At 43.5% G+C, this 25,517-nt stretch overlaps 1 protein-coding gene across 2 annotated transcripts in view; it reads left to right on the forward strand.

Annotated features, from left to right (window-relative positions):
- Positions 1–1,127: 1,127 nt before the first annotated feature.
- The window catches only part of ADTRP (androgen dependent TFPI regulating protein), a 59,522-nt gene continuing 35,132 nt past the window's right edge, over positions 1,128–25,517 (forward strand). The window contains exons 1-3 of one of the 2 annotated variants that reach the window (XM_006738037.3): positions 1,130–1,587; positions 11,797–11,931; positions 13,517–13,618. In XM_006738037.3, coding sequence (XP_006738100.1) covers positions 1,345–1,587; positions 11,797–11,931; positions 13,517–13,618 — 480 coding nt within the window. In that variant the 5' untranslated portion in view covers positions 1,130–1,344. Of the gene's footprint in view, positions 1,588–11,796; positions 11,932–13,516; positions 13,619–25,517 lie in introns of both variants that reach the window. The other variant, XM_031033258.2, reaches the window with a different exon arrangement.

The raw sequence follows: 25,517 nt of genomic DNA on the forward strand, positions 1-25,517 counted from the left end.
GTTTGTTTTTCAGAGTCCATCGTCTCTCATGGTTCGTCTACCCCTCCGATTTCCCCCCCTTCATTCTTCCCCTCCTGCTACCTTCTTCTTCTTCTTCTTTTTTTTTTTTTCTTAACATATATTGCATTATTTGTTTCAGAGGTACAGATCTGAGATTCAACAGTCTTGCACATGTGCACAGAATTTTATGTCACCTTTGCCAGATCATCCTTTCCCTTGGGAACACTTTCAATGAAGACCCTCTACTGCAGGCTCAGGTTTGTTCTCCCCACCCCTGGCCACCATATACCCTCTCTCTTGATGACTCTTAGGAGGTGAGTTTGGTTTTGTTTTGCCCTCCATGTGTGGCCTCTAGTTCTTTCTCCCAGTACTTGTTAGCCCTGATTAAATCATTGAACAGCACCAGCTCCAGATTTACATAAGAGCATTGGGAGCCTTTCCCTCGGGGATTTGTTCAGAACCCTCTGAGTCAGTTGCCCAGGGAAACAAGCTGGTGATGTCACAAGGTATCACACTTCTAGTGCTCTCTCAGGTACCTTCTGTTGAGCTTGAGCAGGGCCCGGTTCTGTAAAGTCTGCCCAGCCTAAGCACATTCTCGTCCTCTCTAAGGCAATGCAGAGACCCCCACTCTCTCCCAGCAATGTCTAAACTCAGGTATGTGGGCCATGACTACACACCTCTTCCTATGCTTCTTTGGCCACAGATCTCTTGCTATGCGTCTTTCTTCTCAGGGCACAGAAACACCCTTGTAAATGATCTGGGGCAACCCTGGGTAACCTTTGGTTCTCTAAGGTATAGATACAAAACTAAAAAAAAAAAGCCTTGGGGCTGCTCCCTGGAGGAGCAGTTTGTTACAGATTTTATAGGGCCCTAGAGACTCAGGAGCAAGATTATAATATCCTTTCCCTTTCTACTGACCTCCCTCTGTGCCATAAACATGCCCATAATCTCTCCCGTCTAGTCTATCAACCTGATCCTAATCTCTCAAGAAGTATTATTCCAACTTCCTTGTTCCGCCCAGATAAAAAGGAAAGACGAGGATATGGCCCTGACAGTATTGATTAGAGTTCATTGGTGTTTCACAATAAGGTCCCTTAACTCCCACCCCAGCCAAACAGTGCAAAGTGCAGATCTTGCCTCCCCCACCCTGCTCCTCTTCAAAGCCTAAGCGTTGAAACTTATGCAAATCTGGGGATTACTTATCATTATTTAAATGAAAGCATCTGAAAACCAGCAATAATCCTGTCTCCCAAGTTTATCGGGGAGGGAGCCTATGAGAGAAGCAAAATTCAGTCTTGTTGGAACTCCCAAATCCCAGAGGGGTGTGTTTTACAGCTCTCGGGCATGCTTTATGACTCCGGCTGTGACCCGCAGAAGGACACCAGAGGAAAGCTACCCGAGTCATTCACGACTCCCTGGTCAGAGCTAGCCATGACGAGGACTTGTACCTGCATATACCACTTCCTTGTTATGAGCTGGTATATTTTTCTCAATTATTACATCTCACAAAAAGGAGGAAGAGACCAGCAGAAATCCAAAATCTTTCTCAATGGCGGACAGTGGAAGTATTTGACATTGCTAAATCTGGTAAGTCCATATGACCATACCAGGAAGCAAGCTATTTGTCTATAGTAACAGTGTTTTTACACATATGACCTTTGAGTTTTATTAAATACAAAATTCCATTCTTTTTCTTTCTTCTTCATTGTCTATGAGTTTTGGCTTTCTTTTTGACTTGATAGTTTGCTCTGAGAAACCTAGTTCAGAAGTTATCGGTTCCTATCTTTTGTGCTAATTGTTAAACACTCTTTTGAAAAGAATCATATCTTGGAGTTCTTCTCAGATGAGCTCAAATGGAAAGACTAAATTAATGGTTTCACCATGGGATTGACTACAAACACAAGCGGGATTTTGAACTTTGCTTGGGGAAATCTGTGAGGGAAGGCGGAGTGGCGTATGTTGCGTGGGAAGCACAATTTCCAATGGGGGAATGATGCCATTTTCCAGCACAGACTAACAGATTTATCTAAGAAAAGCGAACACATTTTGCCATGTTCAGATCCCACTTCAATTTTTTATAGGCTCAGGCTCCATCTTAAAGGATGAATCACTCAACCAAATGGCAAATACACATTTTCAACAATTTACCAACCAATCCTATGACTCAATTCCATCTTGTCTCTGTAGCCCAGCTGACCACATTCTGATGAATGAAGTGTGAATGAATGGGAAAAAAATAGGTTTTTAAAAACTGTTTTGGGAGTATGTAAAAATATTAAAGTTAAAAGCTAAAAATAGTACAGCCTTTGGGGATGCTAACTAATGTTTGAGATTTTTTAACTAAAATGTAGGGTGCCATAAAAACCTCTGATTTCAGAAACTGGGCAAAATATTCCAATCCTTGGGAATCACAATCCTAAGCAGAGGTTATGCATGGTCGGGAAAAGTGACACTCTATAGTGCTAAGGAGGGGAAATTCAGATTCAAATCCAAGGGGCCTGGAGGTTCTGCTTCCTCCTCTCTGGCCACTTGCTGGCTTTTGATTTGGGCTTGAAAGATTCGAGCCCTGGCAGCTCTTGTGTACTTGAAATTATCAAGGTGACTCTTTCTTTCAATCATAGAATTTTATAAAACAAACACACAAATAAAAAACCACAAAGAAATGCTTTTTTGGAGCTAGGATAATAACAGTGAAAACCTCAGCTTTGAGTATCTATTGGCTTTATATTAAAAAGTCAACTAAGGGCCCCTGGGTGGCTCAGTCGTTAAGCGTCTGCCTTCGGCTCAGGTCATGATCCCAGGGTCCTGGGATCGAGCCCCACATCAGGCTCCCTGCTCAGCGGGAAGCTTGTTTCTCCCTTTTCCACTCTCCCTGCTTGTGTTCCCTCTTTCGCTATCTCTCTGTCAAATAAATAAATAAAACCTTTTAAAAAAAATAGTCAACTAAAAGACAGGGGGTTCTGTAGCCAGGATTGATGGTGGAATCTAAACCAAATTCCAGTATGGATGTCCCACCTCACAGTAAGCATGGCTGAGAACAGACTTTCCACCTACTATCATGAACCAGCTCCCTGACTTCTTCATTCTCAGTTCCATGCCCCAGAGCCCTCATATTTCCAAGAATGGAAAAAAACACTTATCTTGTCAAAGACACTATTCTTTCCTAGTAATAATCCCCTTTTCGCTTCCCTGATGAATCAGCCACCAAATCCTATGTTTTTCCTTTCCTTAGGTTCAGTCCCTTCTTCCCCAATCTTACTATCCCTCTAATTATAGGCTCTTATTAATTTGTACCTGGGGAACGAGATTATCTCTTCATTGCCCTCTTATTAGCAATCCATCTGTCAACCTCTCAGATTCCAGATTCATCTTTCCAAAGCACTGGTTTTGGTTTGGTTTTGTTATAAACATCATGAGCCTGCTTGCACAGGGTGGTTCTGCTACTCAAGAAATCACAGTAGCTCCCTCCTACTTTATGGAACCAATTGCAAACTCCTGACTTAAGAGCTCACCTGCCTACTCAGCCTTCAAGTCCCCCTGTCCCCAGAAAAGCTGGTCTCTTCTCCAGGAAGACCTGTGTCTTCTCCAGTGTTGGTCCCTAGGCTTCTTGCCATCACCACTCTGCCTGTATTCACACCATCTTTGGATGAAAGACCTACCTGCCTCTCCACCACTTTGCCACTTTCATAGACCACCCAAAATCCCATGTTTTCCTTAGAATCTCTGCTGACCAACTCCAATCCACATTTGTTTTTCCTTTCCCTGAGTTTTTACAGCATCTCTCAGTCTCTGCTTATTTATGTATAGTATTATTTTCTTATTTCCACCTACATGTGAGTCTTTAACATTCCAATCAAACTGTAAATGGCTCTAAAACAGGAGTTTTGTCTCCTAACATTCTACATTGTATTTGCTATAGTGGCTGGCGCGGAGTGCCCCCAGAAGAAAAATTAAGCGACTTGGTATGTTGACTGCACTGACCTTCAGCGTTTTCTGCCTTCCTGAGCAGTATTATCTCTTCTGACATCTTTTGTCTCTTGAAATGAGCAGAGAGGGCCTTGCTTACCTGTGGCTGTTTCCCTTCCGGGGTCTGTTAGGTGCCATCTTGAAAGTATGACTTAATGCAAAGTTTTCTAATTGGTGAAGATGGGTTGACTGTGTTTCAGAGGATCAATTTAAAGATAGATTCCAAATATGTTACTCAAGCTGAGATCCTGGGCCTTAACATTTCTCGCTCTTAAGGCCTCATGGGCTGATTTAATAGTTATGTTTCCTAATGATTAATTGGTGTTAACTAATGATTAATTATTAGTGAATAGTTGTGTTTATAAAGGCACAGAGTCTCATAACTGGCTGTAATACTCTTAAATTTATTTTATGTAAGCTTGTTGAAGTCAGTACCCTTTGCTGCTCTCCAGGAAATTTACCCCCCTCCCTTTAAATAGCTTTAATTTTTACTTGGCTGAATATCAGTTATGCCTCATTTCAAGAGCACAATCCACCTTAGTGCAGGTCAACATTCTGAGCATCCCCATTTTCTTCTTGAAGCATCCTATAGCATTCAAAGAGAAGACACACAGGATTGGTGGCAGGGGGTGGCATGGGAGGGGTGCCACTGAGAGTTGGTGACAGTGACCAATTCCTGCCCAGTGCCCAAGGAGAGTAAAGAAAAGAGAGGGGAGATCTGAGTTTTTGCCTAATGAGGGAGTATACCCACCCCAGGGAAGAGGCAGCCAATTCTCTGTTGGGAGAGAGAGGCTGTGTAGCTGCATGGTTATAAGCATGAGCTCTACTGTCATGAGTTTCTGGGATGGCACCTCAGCTCTACCACCTCCAGGGTCTATGATCCCGGGCTAGGTATTTCTTTGTGTTTTGCGTTTCCAAACCTGCCAAATAGAAATAAAAGGACTGCCTCATCACAGAATGACCATGAGGGATGCATGACTCAACACGCAGGAAGCTCTCAGAATGCTGTACACACTGGATGTTGAGGAGCAAAGATAGGAGGGTGGTGATGAGCTTCTAGTTTCTCATCTTTGAGTAGAGGCCATGCAGAAGGCAAGGTGATTTAGTGGGACATGGGTCACCTCACAGCACCCTGGTTGGTGGGTTCTAGATCCAGGCAAGAGTTGCCCACCCGCCTCACTGTTCAGGTTCTCTCTCTGCAGGGTGCATGCTCCAGTTTCCCAGCCAGAGGATGGCCACTGTGGAGCTACCTTTAGCTGTACAGGTACAGCCTTCAGGCACCGGGGCCATCCTGGGAGTAGAGTTGTCAGGCTCCAGCAGAGAGCAGTGAGTCATGCCGAATGGGGATGCCCCTGAAGCTGGGTGTGGAGACATGGCAGTGCTGTGGACGTCCTCAGGGTGCTCATGTCAGTTCAGGCTTCCAGTGCCTGGGACTTCCACAAATGTTGGGTCCCCTCCTCTCTATCCACTCCATTTCCATCCAGGGACTGCCCCTGACCTCAGGGAACTTAAGATAGGAGGTGGGGATGGAGGGGAATTTTAGCTACAATTTAACTTGTTGGCTTTATACAGTGTACTGGGTTTTCCTCTTTTTAAAAATAAAATTCCTCCTGAAACATTGTGCCACATAACTGGGATCTCCAGGGGAGATTCTGGGTGGCCCCTCCCCGCTTAACCAACAGAGACACGACCTTTCCCACCATTTATCATGAAGTTGCCCAAGCCTCGTGCAGTTCTGACCTCGTTCTCCTCAAGCTGTCACCCTGACAACAGCAACTTCATCACATAGGTCCTCAGAGATCGCAAAGCAGGACCGGGGGAAGAGAAATCCTTGAGGACCTTCCACTGGTCCAAACTCCAAAGCAGCTCACAAACAATGAGAAGACAGGGATCCATTTATGTTACAGGACCCACTTGGGGCCAACCTTTAATTTCCATCATCAGGCGAATACATTCATCTGTGGAACTCTTAAGCTCAACTCCTCCGCTCAGGAATACACTTGACTGTCTATTCACAAAAATGCTTAAGGCCACTGTTTTCAGCTCTCAGATAGCTGAAAGGATGACAACTGATGGCAGGAAATTGTCACCACCAACACCCAAAATAAAATAGCTGTAACTTAACTGGGCAACCGTGACATTCTGGTAGGTTCTTTACACACCGTAGAGAGGTCAGTGATTGAAGATCCAGCTTCTGGAGCCGGGCTGCCTGGGGGTGAATGCTAGCTCTGCTGTTCAGTTGCTGTGTGATCTTGAGTGAGTTACCTAACATCCCTGAGCCTCAGTATCCTCATATGGAGTGGATGCCTTGGTGTGGCCCCCAGATCCCCCTCATGTCCCCAGCATCAAGGTACTCGTTCCCCAGCTTCCGGGAGGAGTGTTGGCTGCTGATGATTCACAGCTGAGGTCCTGTCCCAGAAATGCCCTTAGCAGAAGGGAGCTGCCTAGACAAGGCTCAGGGCCCTCCCTGGGGTTGCTGCATCCAATGACTGGTTGATTTGGGGTAGAAAGGCCAGGTTCCAGGACGACTCTGAAGCGCCAGCTCAGCTCCACAGCTCCTTTGGGGCCCAGCTGATTCCATGCAAGGGCATTGCCTTTCATCTTTTCCTGCTGCTCTTTCCTGCTCCCCCTGCCCCCTTCCCTCCCTCTCACAGCTGTTCTGAGAGCACTCCTCAATGAACACTCTGCAGGCAGATCTAAGAATCTGCTTCTGTTTCCCAAGGAACCTGACCTACATGATGTAAAATAGTAAACATACAGAAAGGGTTCCTCCTCCTCTTTCTCCTCTCTTCTTCTTAATAAAGACACATGAGCTCAGAACCCGCCCTAGCCTGTACTATGTCTAATACAGTTTCTGAGTTTCTGACACCTAACAGGCACTCTGTGAATGTTGGTTGCATGAATAAATGACCAGAACCTGGGTCTACCTGGTCAGAGTCACTTTCTAGGGAACCCCACCCCACCTGTAAGGGAGCCTACCCATCCTGCTGTTACTCTGAAGCCAGTGGTCAGCCGCTATGCAACCCTGGCTGAACATTCTTAGAATTCTTTTTCCAACCTGTCCTTCAGTGTTCTCTTGGTTTCTTCTCTTTTCTTTTCCCCCTCCTCTTCATGCCAGCCTATATTCTTCATATCATTTCTTCTGTGTTTTTTATCTCAGTTTTTTACTTAAGCTAAATGCACATGAATGATGCTTGAAACAGTCTATTACATATATAGTGCAGATCTATTTTAGCAAAGGCTTCCTCTACCTGCCCCCAAACTACCCTCACTGCCACAGTTATAGAAAATACTCACCACAATTAGTCTCCATTTGCTCTTTTATTCTGGAATAGTCTCCTACTGCAAGTCTTGCATCATTTCAAAGGCAAGACCTAAGAAAGTCCCAGCCTGTTCAAGTCAGGCACAGAGCTGGGCTGGGCGTTGGGTGACTTGACTCATCCAATAAGATTTGTAATGTCTTGTTCAGGAAACTTGTGGAATCTCCCTCTCTGGAATTATTTTTTAAATAGAAGAAATTCTCATTTCCTGAGATAGTTGAAGAAGGTTCTGGCTTAAAGGCAAAGAAATTAACTTGATGACTTAGAAAGGCGAAGTTTCCATCATTTCAAGATTTTTGTGAGTCTTGTGAAGACATGTGAATGTAAAAACAAAATTTCCTTTAGCTATGGTTTCTTAAATTGCACTACTTATAAAAAATGTAATTCAGCCTTCCCAGGTGGTAAATTTTTTAGCGAGCAGCAAAAACGGAAGCCAGCTAACAAACTTAGACCAGCAACATTTCAGAAAAAGGCACAAGGAACAAACAGACTTAGAAAAGAATTGGTAGAAGCGATAAATCACAGAGCTGTAGCTTGAAATAAACCCTGATCGAGATACCATCAGCTCTGCTTTCTTGGGCAGCCCAAATAGTTGAGAAATGTAAATGACAGTCATTTTGTTGTGATATTCTTCAAAGGAGGCTGGTTGTTGCCATCTTGTTTCATCACTACTGTGTTGGTCTGCTCGGACTGCCAAAGCAAAGTACCACAGCCTGGGTGACTTAAACAACAGAAATTAATTTTCTCACAGTTTCAGATGCTGAAAGTCCAAGATCAAGACGTCTGCAGGGTCATTTCCCCTGAAGCCCCGTCCACGGCCTGCAGATGGCCACTTTCTTCTCCCCGTGTCTTCACATGGTCCTGCCTCATGGTGCATGTGGTCTGCATCCTAGTCTCCTCTTCTTAGAAAGACACCAGTCATACTTGATCAGGACCCACCCTGACTGACCTTGTTTTTGCGTATTTACTTCTTTAAAGACCCTATTTCCACATACAACCACTGAAGGTTATAACTTCGACATAAGAATTTTGAGGGGACACAGTTCAGTCCCTGATAGCTACCATTTTCTCCCTTGACTGTTCTTTCTGTGCTTGTTTTACAAACACTTCATTGTACTGTCGTCAGGGGATGAGCAGACCCATGTCGCATTGGGTGAGTTGATACTAACCTGTCCTCAGGGCCCTCCAAGAAACCTCCCCATTGAAGGAGCTCATGGCGCCTTGCCCTCCAGCTCTGCTGTGTGGCTCCTCTCTGCCCTAGTTCTGGCTTATTTCTCTTGGCAACACCCTAGCGCCTCCCTCCTGAGTTCCTTTGTGAGGGCTCCACAAATATTCCTGTTGATACAGTTGATGGCATGTCAATGCAGATTGAGATCAGTGGGGACGAGGCTGCTCCACGTACACAGTTAGCATATACATGTGAGTGGGGCTGGGCGGTGGGGGGTAGGGGTGTGTGTGGGGAGAGGTGGAGAGGTGATTGGCAAATTTGCAGTGTGGAGAAAAGTTTTATTGTTGAAGGAGAAGCCAGGGAGGCTCTGAGTAATGTGTTCTTTCCTGCCAATCCAATTTCCACATTTTTGGGAAGAGCCAGAGAAAGTTAGGACGAGCTTGACTCATGGTGACTCTAGGAAGCTCTTGCTAAGGAAAGTGGTCACACGGACTTCACATGCTGGGTGGAGGTAGCCTCTCCCCAAAGACGGAAAACCTGGCAGACGCTCAGTGCTCAGTAAGTGATTAATTGCTCTGTTGATAGAAGAGCGCGGGCCTCCGCGCCAGGGCCCAGGCCCCATGCCCGCCTTTCTAACTAAAACAGCTGCCTGCTGTGGCCTGAACAGCTGGAAGTGAAACCAGGGATGAGGTGAGAGCTGCTCTGGGGGAGTGGAAAGAGTGGAGGAGGAGGTGACTTCCTCTAACATCCATGTACAAAAGATTGCTCCAAATTCTACAGCCCAAGGGCTGAATGTCAAAAGTAGATGATGAGTATTGGGGTGGCCACCTCTTTGTGACATGTAAAACTGTTGCCCACCCCTCTCTGGAACCACCCTTCTGGCTCAAAACTTCTTCCTCCCTTCATGGACCATGGGACTCTTGTACTTTCTCGGTTTTCTACCATCTGATCATTCTTTGCTACTTTGCTGTCCCCTTGCCCCTCATGCCCTGTGGATGAGGGTGTTGCCCCTGCATTCACTTTCCACTTCTCTCTCTCTCTCTCTTTCTCCAAGCTCATCCCACCAGGAGGGTTCGCTCCCTGGATCTTCACTGTCCCACCTCTATTGGGAAGGCCAGATCCAAATGTCCAAACAGAAGTTCCTCTACGCAACTGGTTCTCAACCTTAGCAGTCCCAGTTAAAATCACTTGGGAGAATTTTTAGAAATCCTGAAGTCCAGACCACACCTCTTAGGAAATTAGAATCTCTGGGGGGATAGGTTGAAAATCAGGCATCAGTATTTTTCACAGTCATTTTTAATTCTCCCACCAAGAGATAGTTGCCTTTCTTCCAACCTCCCACAGTGTTTTACCTAAACTGTTCTTAGAAACCTGACTTTTGGGTGCCTGCGTGGCTCAGTTGATTGGGCATCTGCCTTTGGCTCAGGTCATGGTCCTGGGGTCCTGGGATCAAGCCCTGTGTCGAGCTCTCTGCTCAGTGGGGAGTCTGCTTCTCCCTCTCCCTCAGCTGCTCCCCCTGCTTGTACTCTCTCTCTGTCAAATAAATGATTAAAAAAAAACAAAAGAAACCTGACTTTTTTTTTTTAAGTCTGATTCAAGAACCAGACTCTGGGTTTTGAATCCCCATTTACCCACCATGAGATTTAAGGGAAGTTTGTTTATGTCTCTATGCCTCAGTTTCCTTATATGTAAAATGGGTTGGGAGAGAGCACAATAATAAGACTTACCTCATAAAGTGGTTATGAGAAATTTAAAAACCTAGATCAGAGCCTGGCACATAACAAGAAATCAATGAAATCTGTTATTATTGCTTTAAGTAGTCAATAGGAATTTTCAGTGATAAATTTATGTCTAATCCAGTGAGCATTTCCAGAAATTTAGCATATGTAAGGATCACCTAGGGAGTTTGTTAACCAGTTGCTGGACCCCACTCCCAGAGATTCTGATTCCATAGTCTGGGGTGGGGCTGAGGTCCTGCATTTCTCACAAGCTTTTGGGTGACATCGGTGCTGCTGGTCTGAGGACCCAGCTGGGCATATGGCTGGCCCAATTCACCTCTGGATCCTCCCTCACCTACCCCTTCAGGCTAAAGAATGGGAGGAGGCCAGCTCTGCTAGAACTTCTTTTTCCTAGAATTCAGACCTTAGAGGTCATTCCCCAATAACCAACCTGATCCAACCTGAGAGCAATGCCCTAGGTTCCAGACCTTGCCTGACTCATACTCTCAGAGCAGAGTCTTGATTGCCCCTTTTGTACCCAGAGCTTTCACGGAATAGGATGGGATCTAGTGCAAGTACAATCAAAACCAACCATAACTCTGTATTGTGACCCATGAGGCCTTCAATCAAAAGCCACAGATTTGTGCAAAACAGTAAGAATGGGCAGTATGCCCTTAGCTGGTCTTACTTCACTGAAAAGGGCCCTACTTCTCTTTGACGTCACCTCCAGGACCTCATGGTACTTAGTGGTGCACCAGAGCACCTGGTCTGCTCTATCCTTGTGGATTTATTTATTTATGTATTATTTTTTTTTTAAAGATTTTATTTATTTATTTGAGACAGAGAGAATGAGAGACAGAGAGCATGAGAGGGAGGAGGGTCAGAGGGAGAAGCAGACTCCCTGCCGAGCAGGGAGCCCGATGAGGGACTCGATCCCGGGACTCCAGGATCATGACCTGAGCCGAAGGCAGTCGCTTAACCAACTGAGCCACCCAGGCGCCCCTATCCTTGTGGATTTAAATCACTCCCTTAGCCAGATTTTCTTTGTAAGGCCTTCAGGTACCCCCTTTCAATCAGAGAAGGACATTGGCTTCTCTCTCAGATAAGCAAGACGCCATTTTGTGACTCTCCCTCAGGAGATCACAGAGCTCCTTTGTGGCGCTCTTGACCCTGATTCCAGCTTCTTTAATGAGATTGCAGCACTGGGCAGTTAACTTTTTTTTCTTCCTGGGAAGAGGCCAGAATATATCCACCATTGTGTCTGGCTCTTTGCCCTTGTGCTGTTTATTTGGTTTTGCCTACCTCCGTGCAGCTAAGGTATCTCTCATTACATTCTCCTTTTAAGCTGACTCTTTATTTTGTTTCCATTTTAGCTCGAGTCCATTACACTAAATACTGTACACATTATTATCCTCTAAACGACTTTACTCAATCAGTTTTAGCGAGCAAGGTCAGGGCCCACTGAGCTGGAAGACCAGCCCTTGAATTGGCTCTCAACCAACACAGCCAACAGCCCCCTCCTTCTCAAATCAACATTGCTCCCAGAGGGATGGAGCTTTATGTCAGTGAAGAATGTATTAATTAAAGCAAATGAAAATGCCCTCATTTGTTGTAATGAATTTAGCTCTTGCAGGCCATTTTCTACGGGGTCGCCTGCATGGAAGATGTGCTAAAAAGAATTAAGGGGGAAAAAGACATTAAGTTCATGACCGCCTTCAGAGACCTGCTTTTTACCACGCTGGCTTTTCCGATCTCCACAGTAAGTCACAAAGATGTGTTAGTGATATAATACACATGTCCATTTGGATGAACAACACCTCTCCTGGGCAGCAAGGCTGTTCAGGTGCCCGTTATTGTGAATCAGAGCAAGTGCATTTGCATGAATGTCTTGTCTGAGGACTGCGCCGTGTTGCCCAGTGTCATCAGGAAAGAAGGCTCATTACTGACCAGAATTATCACTGCCTTCTTATCTTTGTAAAAGTTTGATTCAAGATCCTTGTGGATGTCTAATGGGGAAGTTTGAAGGATCTTTCTTAATCAAACTACAACTAAGATAGCTTTGGCTCCACCAGAGTCCTGGGAATGCAGGGTGCTGGGGAGACAGATGACTCATTTTCCCTTTTATACATCTTGTTTCACTTGCTACAATGAGCATATGTTACTTCTGCAAGTGGAAACCATAAAAAAAGGGGTGGGGAGAGGGTATGAGAACTTCAGAGTTGGCTCGTGGAAAAGACAATTGGGGAGAGAGCAAGACAGTCTGTCCAAAATAATCTAGTGTGGGGTGCACAGTGAGTACCTCATTCATTTTGCTGAATGAATGGACACTGGAAGGGGGCCCGACATATGCCAGCGACAGTGAGCGTATTTGCTGATACTGCCCACGTTTCGATGACACTGCTTCTGTTTTCATTCATTGGTTAGAATGGAAACAAACTGAGATCAAGCCTGCTGGCTGCCCAGCAGGGCCTATGCTTAGAAATGACTGCCTCCCTCCGCCTGTCGTTGTCCTGCATCCTACAGTATTGAAACTTCAGACTTAAAAGCAAAATGAAACTGCCCAAACACTGACGAGTTCTCAGATAACAGAGCAAGTCCTGGCATTCCAGTTTTACTTCGCAGCATACCTCCTCCTCCACTCCCATACATCTAAAGACCAGGTTTTTAGTAGCAATGGAGTTTATTCTTTTTTTTTTTTTTTTAGGGCTTAGAAATGGAGTCTTTGGAATTTAAGAAGATAGGAAGATTGGAAAATTAATGGTTATTTTTCCCCCATCTCTGCATTGACTTTGTAACACAGAGGACAGACACTTTGATAAGACAGCCAAGGGGCATGAGAGGATGAGGATCGTTCCAAAGCTCTGAGCAAGGGGGAGATGCAACTCTCATTAACTAGCTTGTGAATTATCCTGGGCGCTTGTCACTTCTGCCCTCTCCCAGTCTCCCTGCATCCCCTTGTTATGCCTACTCAGAGGGTGGGCAAGGAAAGTGTAAGACTCAAACCACCCATGTGGCTGATCTCAGTACTCCTGGTGAAAGCTTAGACTAGAGAGGTCATTGGTTAAAATAGAATGACTTAATGGTCTGTGAATCCTGTTTATCTATATGCTCCTTGATTGCCACGAGGACGAGTAATTGATCCCCAATTCTCTGGAATCCCCAGAGTGTGGACATAGCAATTCAACAGTCAGGAAGTTTGTCTTCATTTTATATTTCTATAACCTGTCTATAGGATATCTTTAAAACTGGTCTCTATTTTTATTTCTCCAAGTTTCCTTGGTTAACTTAGAAAGCTCTGATGGAAAACAGACTTAATGATGCTATTTTTGTATTTTATTTTCCAGTTTGTATTTTTGTCATTCTGGATCCTCTTTCTCTACGATCGAGAGCTCGTTTACCCTAAGGCCCTAGATGGTATCTTTCCAGTATGGTTGAATCATGCAATGGTGAGTAAAGGGCAAATTCAGTGACCATGGAAAGGCATCAGGCTCTGTACCAAGAACTCCAAAGTGCCTTATTTATGTTTCCAAACGTCTCAGTCCCCATCATCCTATTCACTCCTTTTCCATCCCATCACTATTTATTTAAAGAGCACTGTGAGGGGGCACCTGGGTGACTCAGCGAGTTGAGCATCCGACTCTTGATTTCCACTCAGGTCGTTATCTTAAGTGTTGTGAGATGGAGCCCTGTGTTGGGCTCCATGCTCAGCAGGGAGTCTGCTTGAGAGTCTCCCTCTTCGTCTCCCTCTGTCCCTTCCCCTGCTCACGCACATTGGCTTGTGCTCTAAATAAATAAATAAATAAATAAATAAATAAATAAATAAATAGAGAGCACAGTGAGGATACAAAATGAGCAAAAACAGCTACTGTAATTGGAGTCACTGCAAGCAGAGGGGATATCTAGGCAACACTGTTTGCAAGTTGCCTCTGAAGTCATTGAAAAGACACCCAACCGTAAGGACAGGCAATTTCTTGGCAGCCGCAGTCCTGAAAGAGAAGTGACTTCAGTGAATAACATGTAATGAAATTCTGATCTAGGAAAGAAGTCAAGCCACCTTTATGAAAAATCCACCCCAACACCCAAAGAACATCTCCCAGCTCATCAGCAGCTCTTTAGCTAACACTTGATTAGGACCATTCGTTGCAAATGCACTTATTCTTCACTTGTCTCTCTGGAGTTATCCCCATTTGGTTTTTTATTCACGCATTTATTTTTGAGGGGCTGAATAGTAAACAGAACCTATTCTGAGAGATTCAGGTCACTGGTATCTGAATGCCAGGAACAGTGAGCTGGACAAGCCGTGCTGGTACATGGTTGGCCCCATCTTGGATGAAAGAGGAGGTCTGAGTCATTGGCACTGCATGTATGCAGGACATATTCAGAGTCCTAGCTCAGCTTCTCAATATTTACAAATGCATTTCCACATTAGTGAGGAGTTTGGAAGGAGGTCTCAGATTCTGCAAAGTAAATGACATTAAAAAAAAAACAGGGGACACCTCAAGGGAGAATATGAAGGTTCTTCAAGTTCACAGACTTTCTTCCACTCCTAACCCTTCCAATTGTCTTAAAACTCACATGATTATCAGTTTGGAAAAGTAACTCCGTTAACTCTGCCCCTTCATGTGCCCTGCCCCCAGAAAAATGTACTTTCACTTTAAATATGTACTCAGTGAGTTAGTGATTATTAATTGACAAAGATACACAATTTCTGACCTAATTCAGAGTTCAGGACAAAAAACTATATATTAAATAAGTCCCACCTCTCAGGAATCCCTCCCACCACCTTCTTTTGGTCAAACCACCTCCTCACCTTCCCAAATTCCCATTAACATTAATCTGAGACACCCATGTAGGAAATATTCCTGATTTTTAATGGCACTATATACTGTGCTAAGCCTGTTCTTCAAACATGAGCTCATTTAATTCCCACAACTTTCCTTAGATGACAACCATATCCTGATTTTTATAAATTAGAAAAAAATAAAAGGTTCAGAGAGGTTAAGCAATTTCCCTAGGGGCTACCAAGCTCATAAATGGGACAGCTGGATTTAAGACTAACTCACTCTTCCTTGCTTTTTGTTACAATAAGTGCAAAATCTGTGACTTGATCTGGTTTCATAATTCACCAGGCAATCAAAAAGGATGTCACTCTGCTTGATTAACATAGCAAACTGAGAATTCTCACTTAAAAAAAAGAAATCCAGAATCCCCATCTGTATGGTAATAAGCCAAAACTTGACTTAAGAAAATGAAGTGATTTGGGACAAGTGACTGAGCTAGATGTTACTAAAATGAAAAGGCAAGAGTGTAGGAAGTGTCTTTAATTTGGAGCCAAACACATATATCGAACACCTCTTTCATGGCTTTGTGAGCTTATGTAGAAGTCTTCTTACAACCATTACAAGCTTGCTACCTCTTTGGGGTTCCATTTTCCACATAGACATGAAGTTGGGTTTCTTCCAAACCCTTGCAATGGCAATGCCTGGCATTTGTGACCTTGCTAAACAGCCATATGGACTTTTGGTAATTTTGGAAGCAGATAATTGGATAATGTACAACATATCATATCCGTAAACTAATTAAGGCAGATATTGTACAACAGGGGTCTTAAGATTATTTTGTGCCTTCACAGTGGGAGTTTCTGTTGACCCTGCTCCTTGTCCTATGGTCAATCAATTAGGCTTAACCTTAGAGAGCTTTAGGGAGAAAGGGCCGAGTCCACGGAGGAGTGATACTGGTGACAAAGAGAGGAGAGGGGGAAGGAAACTGCCTTGGGTCAGACACAGACTCTTCTGTTCATTTAATTGGAGAAACTCCCAACAGAGCCATTATGGAAAAATGTTGGCATCAGCAAAACCAGCATTGGGTATCCCTAATGTGGTCACCTCCAAACTTCCATGCTTCCTTGCGTTCTGCTCCAAACCCAAGATCTTCAAGACTGCATCTCATGCCTCTTTCTCAGATCATGTCCCTTAGTCTGGACTTTTTTTTTTCTTACTATTGAATCCCCCTGATCGGTTGCCTCGAGGAATGCTCTCTGCTAATTTCTCAGATACCAGTATGAATGAATATGGAAATGACTATTACTGGGTCAGTTTGTCAACTCTACGTGCTAACAGTGTCCTTCCATGACAATCCAAAGGAGTGAGTACCTGGAAACCACCATTGTGACGGTCAGAGTGATGGTGGGGGGTCAGCCTAGACACTTCATACTAGTTGCCTCCATACGTGGCTGGCCCTGATCTAAAGGGAATCACCCCCTTTTCTCTTCCACAGTATAAGGATTATTGCTGTACATAACCAGTTGCATGCTTTCCTGAAAGATTCTTTCATTCCACAACAGTACTTATGTTTGCTATTCTAGCTTTAGCTTTGGAATATTTTTCCCGTTGCCATCTGTGATGCTGCCCTGGGTTTAATGAGTAGTATTTGTCAAATTAAGAAATAACACTCTCCTTTGCCACAGTGTGGTTCTAACCCCTTAATGATTCATCAGGTCTTTGGAATCCTCCCAGCCCGATCTTTCTAGCTCATTGGAGACTCATTATTGAAGTAAGGCCATTCAAAGTTGACTGTTATCTCTAATGGACATTTTTCTACCGGTGCTTTTTATTCAAACCAAATAGTAACATCAGTGAGATATTTGTATTCACCATTGACAGGCTGCCACTGGCTGGTGCCCTAAGAACTCCCATTAGAGCCAGGCTGTCTTATTTAAAGTAGATCAACCTGCCTCTTTCATTGCTAAGCGTTCTCAAATCTTCATGAAAGAAGAAGAAGAACAGCAAAGTGTTCTTCCAGGTTTCGCCAGGAAAACATTAACTCCCCAGGTCTTATCTAAATGACTACTAAAGATAGAATGAGAGCATACAGACTTAAATAGCAGGAAGAGGACTCAGTAACTGAGGAAACCATCAGATCCTAACCTGAAGGGAGCTAGGGAACTTATTTCTCTGGAAACCAACCTGAATTGTTCAGGTAGCCATCGGGGAGAGTTGAAATAGATCAGAGAACCCCCTCAGAGCCCCTCTACATTTTAAAATAGTACACAGTTATTGAGAACGTGTGTGCAAGCACTTTATAAAGTATTAAGGATGGTGTAGATATGTTATCATCATATAAAACTCTCAATGCATGGTCACAGAATTTTAGAACTGATAAAGCTTTCATTGATATTAGAGGAAGTTTCAAAATAACCTGCTTTCAAGAGACAGGCCTTACTTCGGCTCTTTACCTTGGAGCAAGTGCCAGATAGATATAGCGTCTTACTTATTTCATGCATTGTCATTTATTCATTTGAAAAAATGATTAAGTACCAACTGTGTGTGTGCACCATGGTCAATATTTGACAAAGCTTTTGATTTGGTTAAATCTTAAATCTGGTTGAGCCTAGTATATACACACAAAGGTGAAATAATAAAATAATAGTTAATACTAATAGAAGACATCACCATATGAGGTGTCAAGCCACGGTGTGTAATTATTGCCAAATGAAAGACGTGGTCAGGAAGAGGGCTTCTATGTCCCCTGTGTCCTGGCCTGGTTTTGACCGACAGGTGTGTTATGACTAAACAATCTAGAAGGCCTTTGGGCTCTCTCTGGGGGTGTGCTGGGGAGTCATAATGTCAAGACAGGGCAACTCTATACCTTTCAGTTTCTTACTCACTCATAGCATGCAAGATGTTGTCTCTCCCTAAATTCAGACCCAATCTCAGATTTTTCTCTCCCACTCATAAGCCTGCTGTGACATAGTTGGGCTGCTAAGTAGAGGTAGGTGAACTCTGATGAGTAAAGAAGGTCATCTGTGGGCACGTCCATTCCAAAGGGCCACCCTTTGTCATCACAAGTTACCACCCCATCCCCCATGCCTTCCTGATTCCTCACCCCACCATTTCTCTGAGCAGAGGAGATCCACAATCTAGGTATCTATGTGTAGCTCAGTGTTTTTCAGCCTTTGGGAATAGATCTTTTTGTGTATCAGGAAATCTATGAGTCTATAGATTCCATTTATGGGGCTCAGGTTAAGACCTCCTGAGTAACTGAGCATATACTTGAAAAGAGGACTCCCAGATGATTTTAATGCTCAGTTCAAATCTAAAAGACAAAATAAAGAATTATTCATTTTTAAAAAGCCATTATGATATACACAGAGCTGTTTTCATCTCTATGGGGAGATAAGAGAATAAGAGAAATCTCTATGGAGTGATAAGAGAAATGGTCAACTCTCCTTGGGGGCAACCTGAACAATTTAGGTTGGTTTCCGAACCTCAAGAAGCTTAAACTATAGATATTTTATATCTAATCTTTTATATATATATGTATTGATAGATAAATATATAGATAGATATGTATATCATACACATATATATATTTCCACTCAGTCTTTTAACTTATTAAAAGCAGAGGCTGTGTTATGCAGCATCTTTGAGAGAACATTTGTGGCAGTAAAAAAATACAAACACAATCCCCCCCCTCCAGTTATTATTCCCCAGAAAGTCCACATCTGAAAAAAAAGAGGGACCTGGTCAAGGTTCCCACGGGAGACTCCACCTCCCATCCACCTCTGTTTCCCCAGGACATAAGATACCAGCCAAAGTATGTCCTGCTGATAGAATGCCCCAGCCCATGTCACTCACAGGGTGGTAAGGGAGATCCATCTGAGGACACTTGAAGCACAGTTCAAAATTAACAGAAACCATGCAGCTCTCATACAGTGAGATAGTTGGAAATATACTCTCCTCAAAAAATACCTTTGTAAACCATACCTTGATTGACACCATTTTTATCAAATGTTATCTCACTACAGGAAGCCTACATTATATTATATCTCTATATTTTTATATAATATATAACCAGCTGATACATATAATAATAAGCAAGGCATTTAACTTTAACATGGGGCAGTGCTAACAAGCATTTATAGAGTGCTTTCTATGTACAGGCCCTCTTCTAAGCACTAAGGATGCAAAAACAAACCACAGAAATCTGTCCTTGTGGAGAATATATACATCCTAGTGGGGAAGACAAGCAAATGAATAAAGAATAAATGATGTCAGGTACTTTAGTGAAAGTACTAAAAATAAAAATAAAGTAGGGTGAGGGGACAGAGCATGGTGTGTGTGTGTGTGTGTGTTTAGAACTAGTAGGTCTATAAGGTGTAGCGTAATCAGAGTGCCCAGGGGATGTCTCTATGGTAAGCTGATGTTTTCACAGAAATTTGGGTAAAGTGAGGGAGGGAGCCACAGGAAATTTTGTTCTGCTTGGACATGTTTGAGATGCCTAACAGACAACAAAACTGAGATGCAGAATAGGCCAGTTGTACATATGAGCATGAAGGAGATTTCCACACTGGTGCCATAACCTTGGTTGTCTTCATCATAATGATTCTTTTTCAAGTTAAATAAGATCACCTAAAGAGTAAGTAAGGTTGGAGAAGATACCCCAGTCTGAAGCCTTAGAACCTTCCATTTCCTGTGCCTAGGAGGGGAAGCAGGAGCATTTTACAAAGGAAATTGAGAAGGAGGTGCTCATGAGTTAGGAGGAAACCCAGTGTCCTCTGGCCTCCCAGAAATCAAGTATACAAAAGTTTCAAGAAAGAGGAAGTATTGCATGTGAAAACTTCTAGAGGTCAAGTATGATGACATTGTAAGATGACTTGAATTAGAATTTTCCATTGGCTTCAGCAATATTGAACTCCCCAGTGACTTTCTCAAGAGCGGTTTGATGGCATGGTGGTAAGGGGTGGTAGAGCCTTCGTCATGCTGTATGTGTTAATTTCCTCTTGCTTCTTAACAAAGTAACACGCCTAAAGGCTTAAAACAACACAGATTTATTATCGTGTAGTTCTGGAGGCCAGAAGGTCAGAATGGGTCTTCGGGGTTATTTATGGGTTGTCCTCTTGTTTTAAACCATTTCTAGCTACACCTTTATTCATTCTATTCAGTTCCTAATCTAAGGAGTTTAGGCTCTCCCAGGGCATTCACCTGGGAAACACTGAGAAGTTGAATGAATGCTTCAGGCTCAGCAGTGAAATCCGAAGCTAAACCAGGATTAGGGAGCAGAGTTAACTGAGGAAGGACAATAAACCATCTTGCCCCTCAGGAAGTCTTAAGGTAAATAGGGGAGATTGTGATAATGAACTGCCAAAGGATTACCAGTCCATTCACAGTTTTATGTAATTAGAACCAAGCGATCACGGTGCCTGCTTGCTTCATCTCTTGAGAGCAGGAAACACAATAGCCAAAGTTTATCTTTTATTATTTTATTTTTTAAAATCCTGATTCAGAGAACTTCCAGTGTGTGCTGAAGAGTGGTTTGCTTTCACAATTCCATTATCCCGTGGTTCTCTAACAACAGGCTGCTTTCTAAATAGAAGAATACCCCTTAGAAAATACATCCCAATTTCAAAATTAAGGTCAAAGCTTTTTTTTTTAATGATCAAAACAATATATATATCTTCTAAGAAGTTGCTAGGCATTTGAATAATCAAAATCATTCCATGCCCTTGAGGGTATGCTGGTGGGTCTCCCCTCCTGTGTGATGTAATTCATCTTTACTTCCATGGCAACCATGTGCAATACAACCAATGAGAAGAATGACTTTTTGTTGGAGAATAACCAGATGGAGAAACTCATAACAGAGGATCCTAAAACCCTCCAAAATACCAAGATAAGGAAAAAAAAACTAAGTGGGTGGGAAAGAGCTAACATCCCACAATCTCAGCACAGAAGTGAAAATGCCCAAGAGCAGCCCAGGTAGGAGAGCCTTCTCTGTCAGATTCCAAGAACATCCCCTGCCTGATGAGAGAGTCAGCACAGAAAAGCCACACCATGCTTCTGGCTGTTTTGGAAGCCTACTGGCAGCCACTCCAAGACAGCTGTGGAGCCCCATCCTCACCTGGAGGAGGGGGCTGCCCACGGGCTTTCCACCTGCCCCCTCCCCCTTTCCTGGTCTCTGCATCTTCCCTGCTGCAGAGCAGTCCCTTGTGCCTAACTGGAAGTTCGAGTTTGTCTAATTCATCTTTACTTCCATGGCAACCATCTCTTTCACCTCCAGGTCCTTGCATTACCGGGCAGTGGAATATTTCTGCAGGGCATTGTCTAGTCTCCTGGATGGTGACTCCACTTATCCCCAAGCCACACATCCAACATCCCATGGATTCCTAGCTCTCAGACACTTTCTGTCTTGAGTTTTGCATTCTTGGCCCTGCCCTGCAACCCCCTCATAATCTCATGGGCACATCCGTATATATAGGTGCTTGCTTTGTCAACTAATTCCTAAATCTAGTCGACTCCACCACCCTACCAGTAGCCTTACTTATTTACCAGCTGTATCCTTTTTCACCTTCATATGCTCACGAGATTCATCCATTTTCTCTAACCTTTCACCCAAAAGCAAAGCTAAGGAGGAGTGAGCACATGGGGACAAGAAAGAGCTCTTTCTCCAGGGAGCTCATGCATGCTGAGCTGCATGAGACTAGGTGGCTGTCCGTCTGTGGGAGTGAGAGTAAAAGCTTTGCTCAAAGTGGGGATCCTGCTTTTATGCTCAGTGATTCTACGTGAGCTTGGAGTGTATTTTTGCAGACTTTTTGTTTTGTTTTTTAGATTAAATCCTTGTTGCCCTTCTCCCTGTGCTTTTGAGGGAGGGATGAATGAAGGAGTCTAAAGAGAAGCAAAACATTTTTGCTGAGTGTCTTGTTCACGTCTGTTGTGCGCTATGTGTATGGGGACAGATGATGTAGGATACAGACAGAACCCCGCCTTCACCGAATGTATAGTCTATGAAGGGGCAGATATTAAACGATCTCCCAAATTAAAGTATAAGGACAAACTTTAAGTATCCTAGGAGAAAGACCAGCAGGAGTGCCTAATATGGACTTGTGTATCAGAAAAAGGCCTCTTTGAGGATGAGTTGTGTTAGCAGGTAGGGAGCAGGGCAAAAAGGAGTTCAGTCAGAGGTCAGACACGCGTGAAGCCCTCAGGGTGGGAAGGAACTCGGGGCCCTGGAGGAAGGGAGAGCAAGGGAAACATGCCAACTAGGTGGGAGAGTGGCTGGTAGGGTTGTGGGAGCTTGCAGTCCCGTGGAGGCCAGGCTGAGGATTGTGCATCCTCTTTGTCTTGCCACTGGAAGACTTTGCAGAGTTGTTCCTGGGGTGTGACATGACCCGCTTTGTATCAGGAGAGGCCCACTCTGGCTGTCATCTACAGAACATTGTGCAGGTGGTGAGACCAATTAGGACACCATTGAAAGCATCCCGGTGGGAGTCCTGGTATTTGGGCCAGGGAGGTAGGTGTGGAGATGGGCAGAAATGGAGGGACTGCAGGAGTATTTTGGAGGTAGAATTTTTTTTTTTTAAAGATTATTTATTTGAGAGAGCGAGAATGAGAGAGAGAGAGAGTACATGAGAGGGGGGAGAGTCAGAGGGAGAAGCAGGCTCCTCGCTGAGCAGGGAGCCCGATGCGGGACTCGATCCTGGGACTCTGGGATCATGACCTGAGCCGAAGGCAGTCGCTTAACCAACTGAGCCACCCAGGCGCCCTTGGAGGTAGAATTTACAAACTTGCTGATGGATTAAAAGGTAAGGCAAAGGAAAAAATCCAAGATCACTCCCCTGATATTTAGCATAAGAAACTGGGTGAATTTGCGTAGATGGGGAAGACTTTTGGGAGGAGGAGGAGCCCAGGGTTAGAGAGAGAGAATCTCAAGCAGACTCACCGTTGAGTACAGAGCCTGACCAGGGGCTCGATCCCAAAACCCTGAGATCACAACCTGAGCCAAAATCAAGAGTCGGATGCTTCACCAACTGAGCCATCCAGGTGCTCCTGGCCAGAGCCTACTTTTAGGGAGACAACTTGGTGTGGTTGTGATATATGTCATGTGCCCAGCACTGTGTGAAGCACATGGTTAAGAGTTTAGCAAATGTGGGCTTTCTTTCCCTTTTCTGTTCCTGTGGGCTCTTTGTATTCTGCTTAGCCCCCAGCAGACCTAATGGCCCTTCTAAACTTGAACGATGGGTCTATCTATAACCGGGCACCCACATACATGCAGTTCTAGAGCCTGCCATTAAGCAACTTTGGTGGTTTCATTTTCAGTCCTGACCAGGAAGGTCTTAAAATTATTGGATGTGCCACATGGATCATTTATTACTCAATTTCCCTACACCGTGGTGTCCCAACACTGATCCTCACACTGGGAGACTCTCCAAGTCCCCAAAAGGTCTCTGGTCCTACAATTATGAGCGATCGCATATCTTCATGGGCCCTTCTTCTGTGAGTACATCAGGATTAAAAATAAGACATTCTTGAGGGATAGCATTTTTAAAAAATTGCTTTTGGCCGTTACTGTGGTGGTTGTAATTTCTTTCTAAATAAAAACCAAGGGGCAGATGAGAGACGTGATTCTAGGCCTGCATAAATGGTTTGATTGGCATGGATGCCAGTCTGAGGCTGAGTTCACAGTTGCATGGATATTCTGCTCTTACCTTTGGTTTTCTGGATCTGGCCCTGCATGGTATACTGATGTGGTGCCATTGGGCCAATAAAGTTAAGACCCAATCCAAGGTCACAAATGTGGATATCTGAAGGGGCTGTGAGGGTAAGGAAACTGAGGGAGGCAAGTGCACAGAAGAAACCTCACAGAGATTCTAGACTTCACTAGATTTCACTTTAATTTTCTCCTCTTTGAAAACAGAGCAGTTCTTTAAGCATAGGAACAGTGAGAAGGAAGAAAAATCCCCTCAGTGCTGTGGAAACAGTAGGGAGGCATCTTATTTGGTCCAAAGAGGGTAGCTGTCATTAAAAAAAAAAAAAAAAGAAAAGAACAAACCCAAGTTGGAAATCTGCATTTTACAAAATGTGAAACCTTCATATTTAAAAGTACTGGCTCACAGTTTTGGGGCCACTGCTAAAGTAGACAATATGTGTGCCGACCAGATGCAGCTTGGGGCTAGCTGACTTTTACAACCTCTGACTGGTGAGGTCAGCTCTGTGATTAGCTGAATGTACTTTCCTTTTAATCAGATGGTTTTTCTTACTTATCACAAATGCCTTTCTCACTTATCATGATGGAGAAGATCAAAAAACATAGCAGCTTCTTATTCCACTGATTTCAACCCACGTAAGGCTGCCTTGATTAAATCTGGGAGTGAGGGCTGGGCTGTAAGACACATACTTGTGGGAGCTAGAGTTATCAAAATGTGGGTAGAACTTGGACTTCTTAAAGCTTTCATTCATGCTTCTGTGAAATTTTTTCATACATTCCCATTGTGAAAGTATACATTTTTTGCCAATTATCTAAGAGTTTGTATACTCTATGGACACTCTACTTTTTGTACAATTGGAGAGAGACGGTGTCTTCTCTCACTTGTGGCTTTTTGCACATTTGGTCCTGCCTTTCTTGTCATGAACATACTTACTGTCCTTGAACAACTAAAATAACTGAAAATACCATGGATGCCATTAAAAAGACCCTCCTTTGACACAAAAACCTACAGGCATGTTGGTCCGCACCCCATCTCTCCACTCAGAGAATCAGCTGTCTAATTATGAATGTTTAAACACAGAATGAAAACATGATGTTAGTAAGTGGCAAGAGGGTGTGGCCATTGCTTGAAAATGCTGTTTTTTACTATTGTCTGAGGACATCTGCCTCGAACAGAAAATAATACAGTGACAGTTCCCTTTTTCACCCATTTCAAGCTTGACAATAAATATTCTTTTATTCATTTTTATTCAACATGCATTTATAGCAATGATTGGCAGAGATACTAAAATACTTAATCTATCAAATAGTATTTAATAAAAGTCTTTTGTCTCCCATCAGCCCTGGGAGGTTAGTATAAAGCTTATATGTGGGAACATTTTAATTAATATGCATACTTTTACTGACATATTTTAAAATACTTTGCTAACCTAATAATGTCAGAGTTAGTAGCATTAAAATATTATGATGATCACAGAAATTGTAAGCCTTACACAAAAGGTGCTTAAGAAATATTTGTTGGATGATATTTGACAAATGGAGTATGAGTTACCTATCCAGGGAGAATGGGACTTAACGTTTGTGGGTTTTTTTGAGGTGGTTACTTCTGGAGCATGGCACAGATAATCTGAGACATCTTCAAGTGCAGGTCATCAGAAAATGGACTGTCTGGTGAAGCATTTGCTATCTTCACATCCGTTAAGTTACTTCTTGGGCTGAAGAGTTGAAAGGGATAAATTATTAGGAAAAAGGGTGCTGGAGCTTGATCCTTAAAGGTCAGATTAGGGTGAATGGAAGCAAAATTTCTTCGCTCTGTGTCTAAGTTGCAAAAATGATTGATCTCCGATGTTTCCTACAAGTTAAGTT

The sequence above is a fragment of the Leptonychotes weddellii genome, chromosome 8, assembly GCF_054177405.1.
Source record: "Leptonychotes weddellii isolate Sample4059 chromosome 8, ASM5417740v2, whole genome shotgun sequence".
In the NCBI taxonomy this organism is placed as follows: domain Eukaryota; kingdom Metazoa; phylum Chordata; class Mammalia; order Carnivora; family Phocidae; genus Leptonychotes; species Leptonychotes weddellii.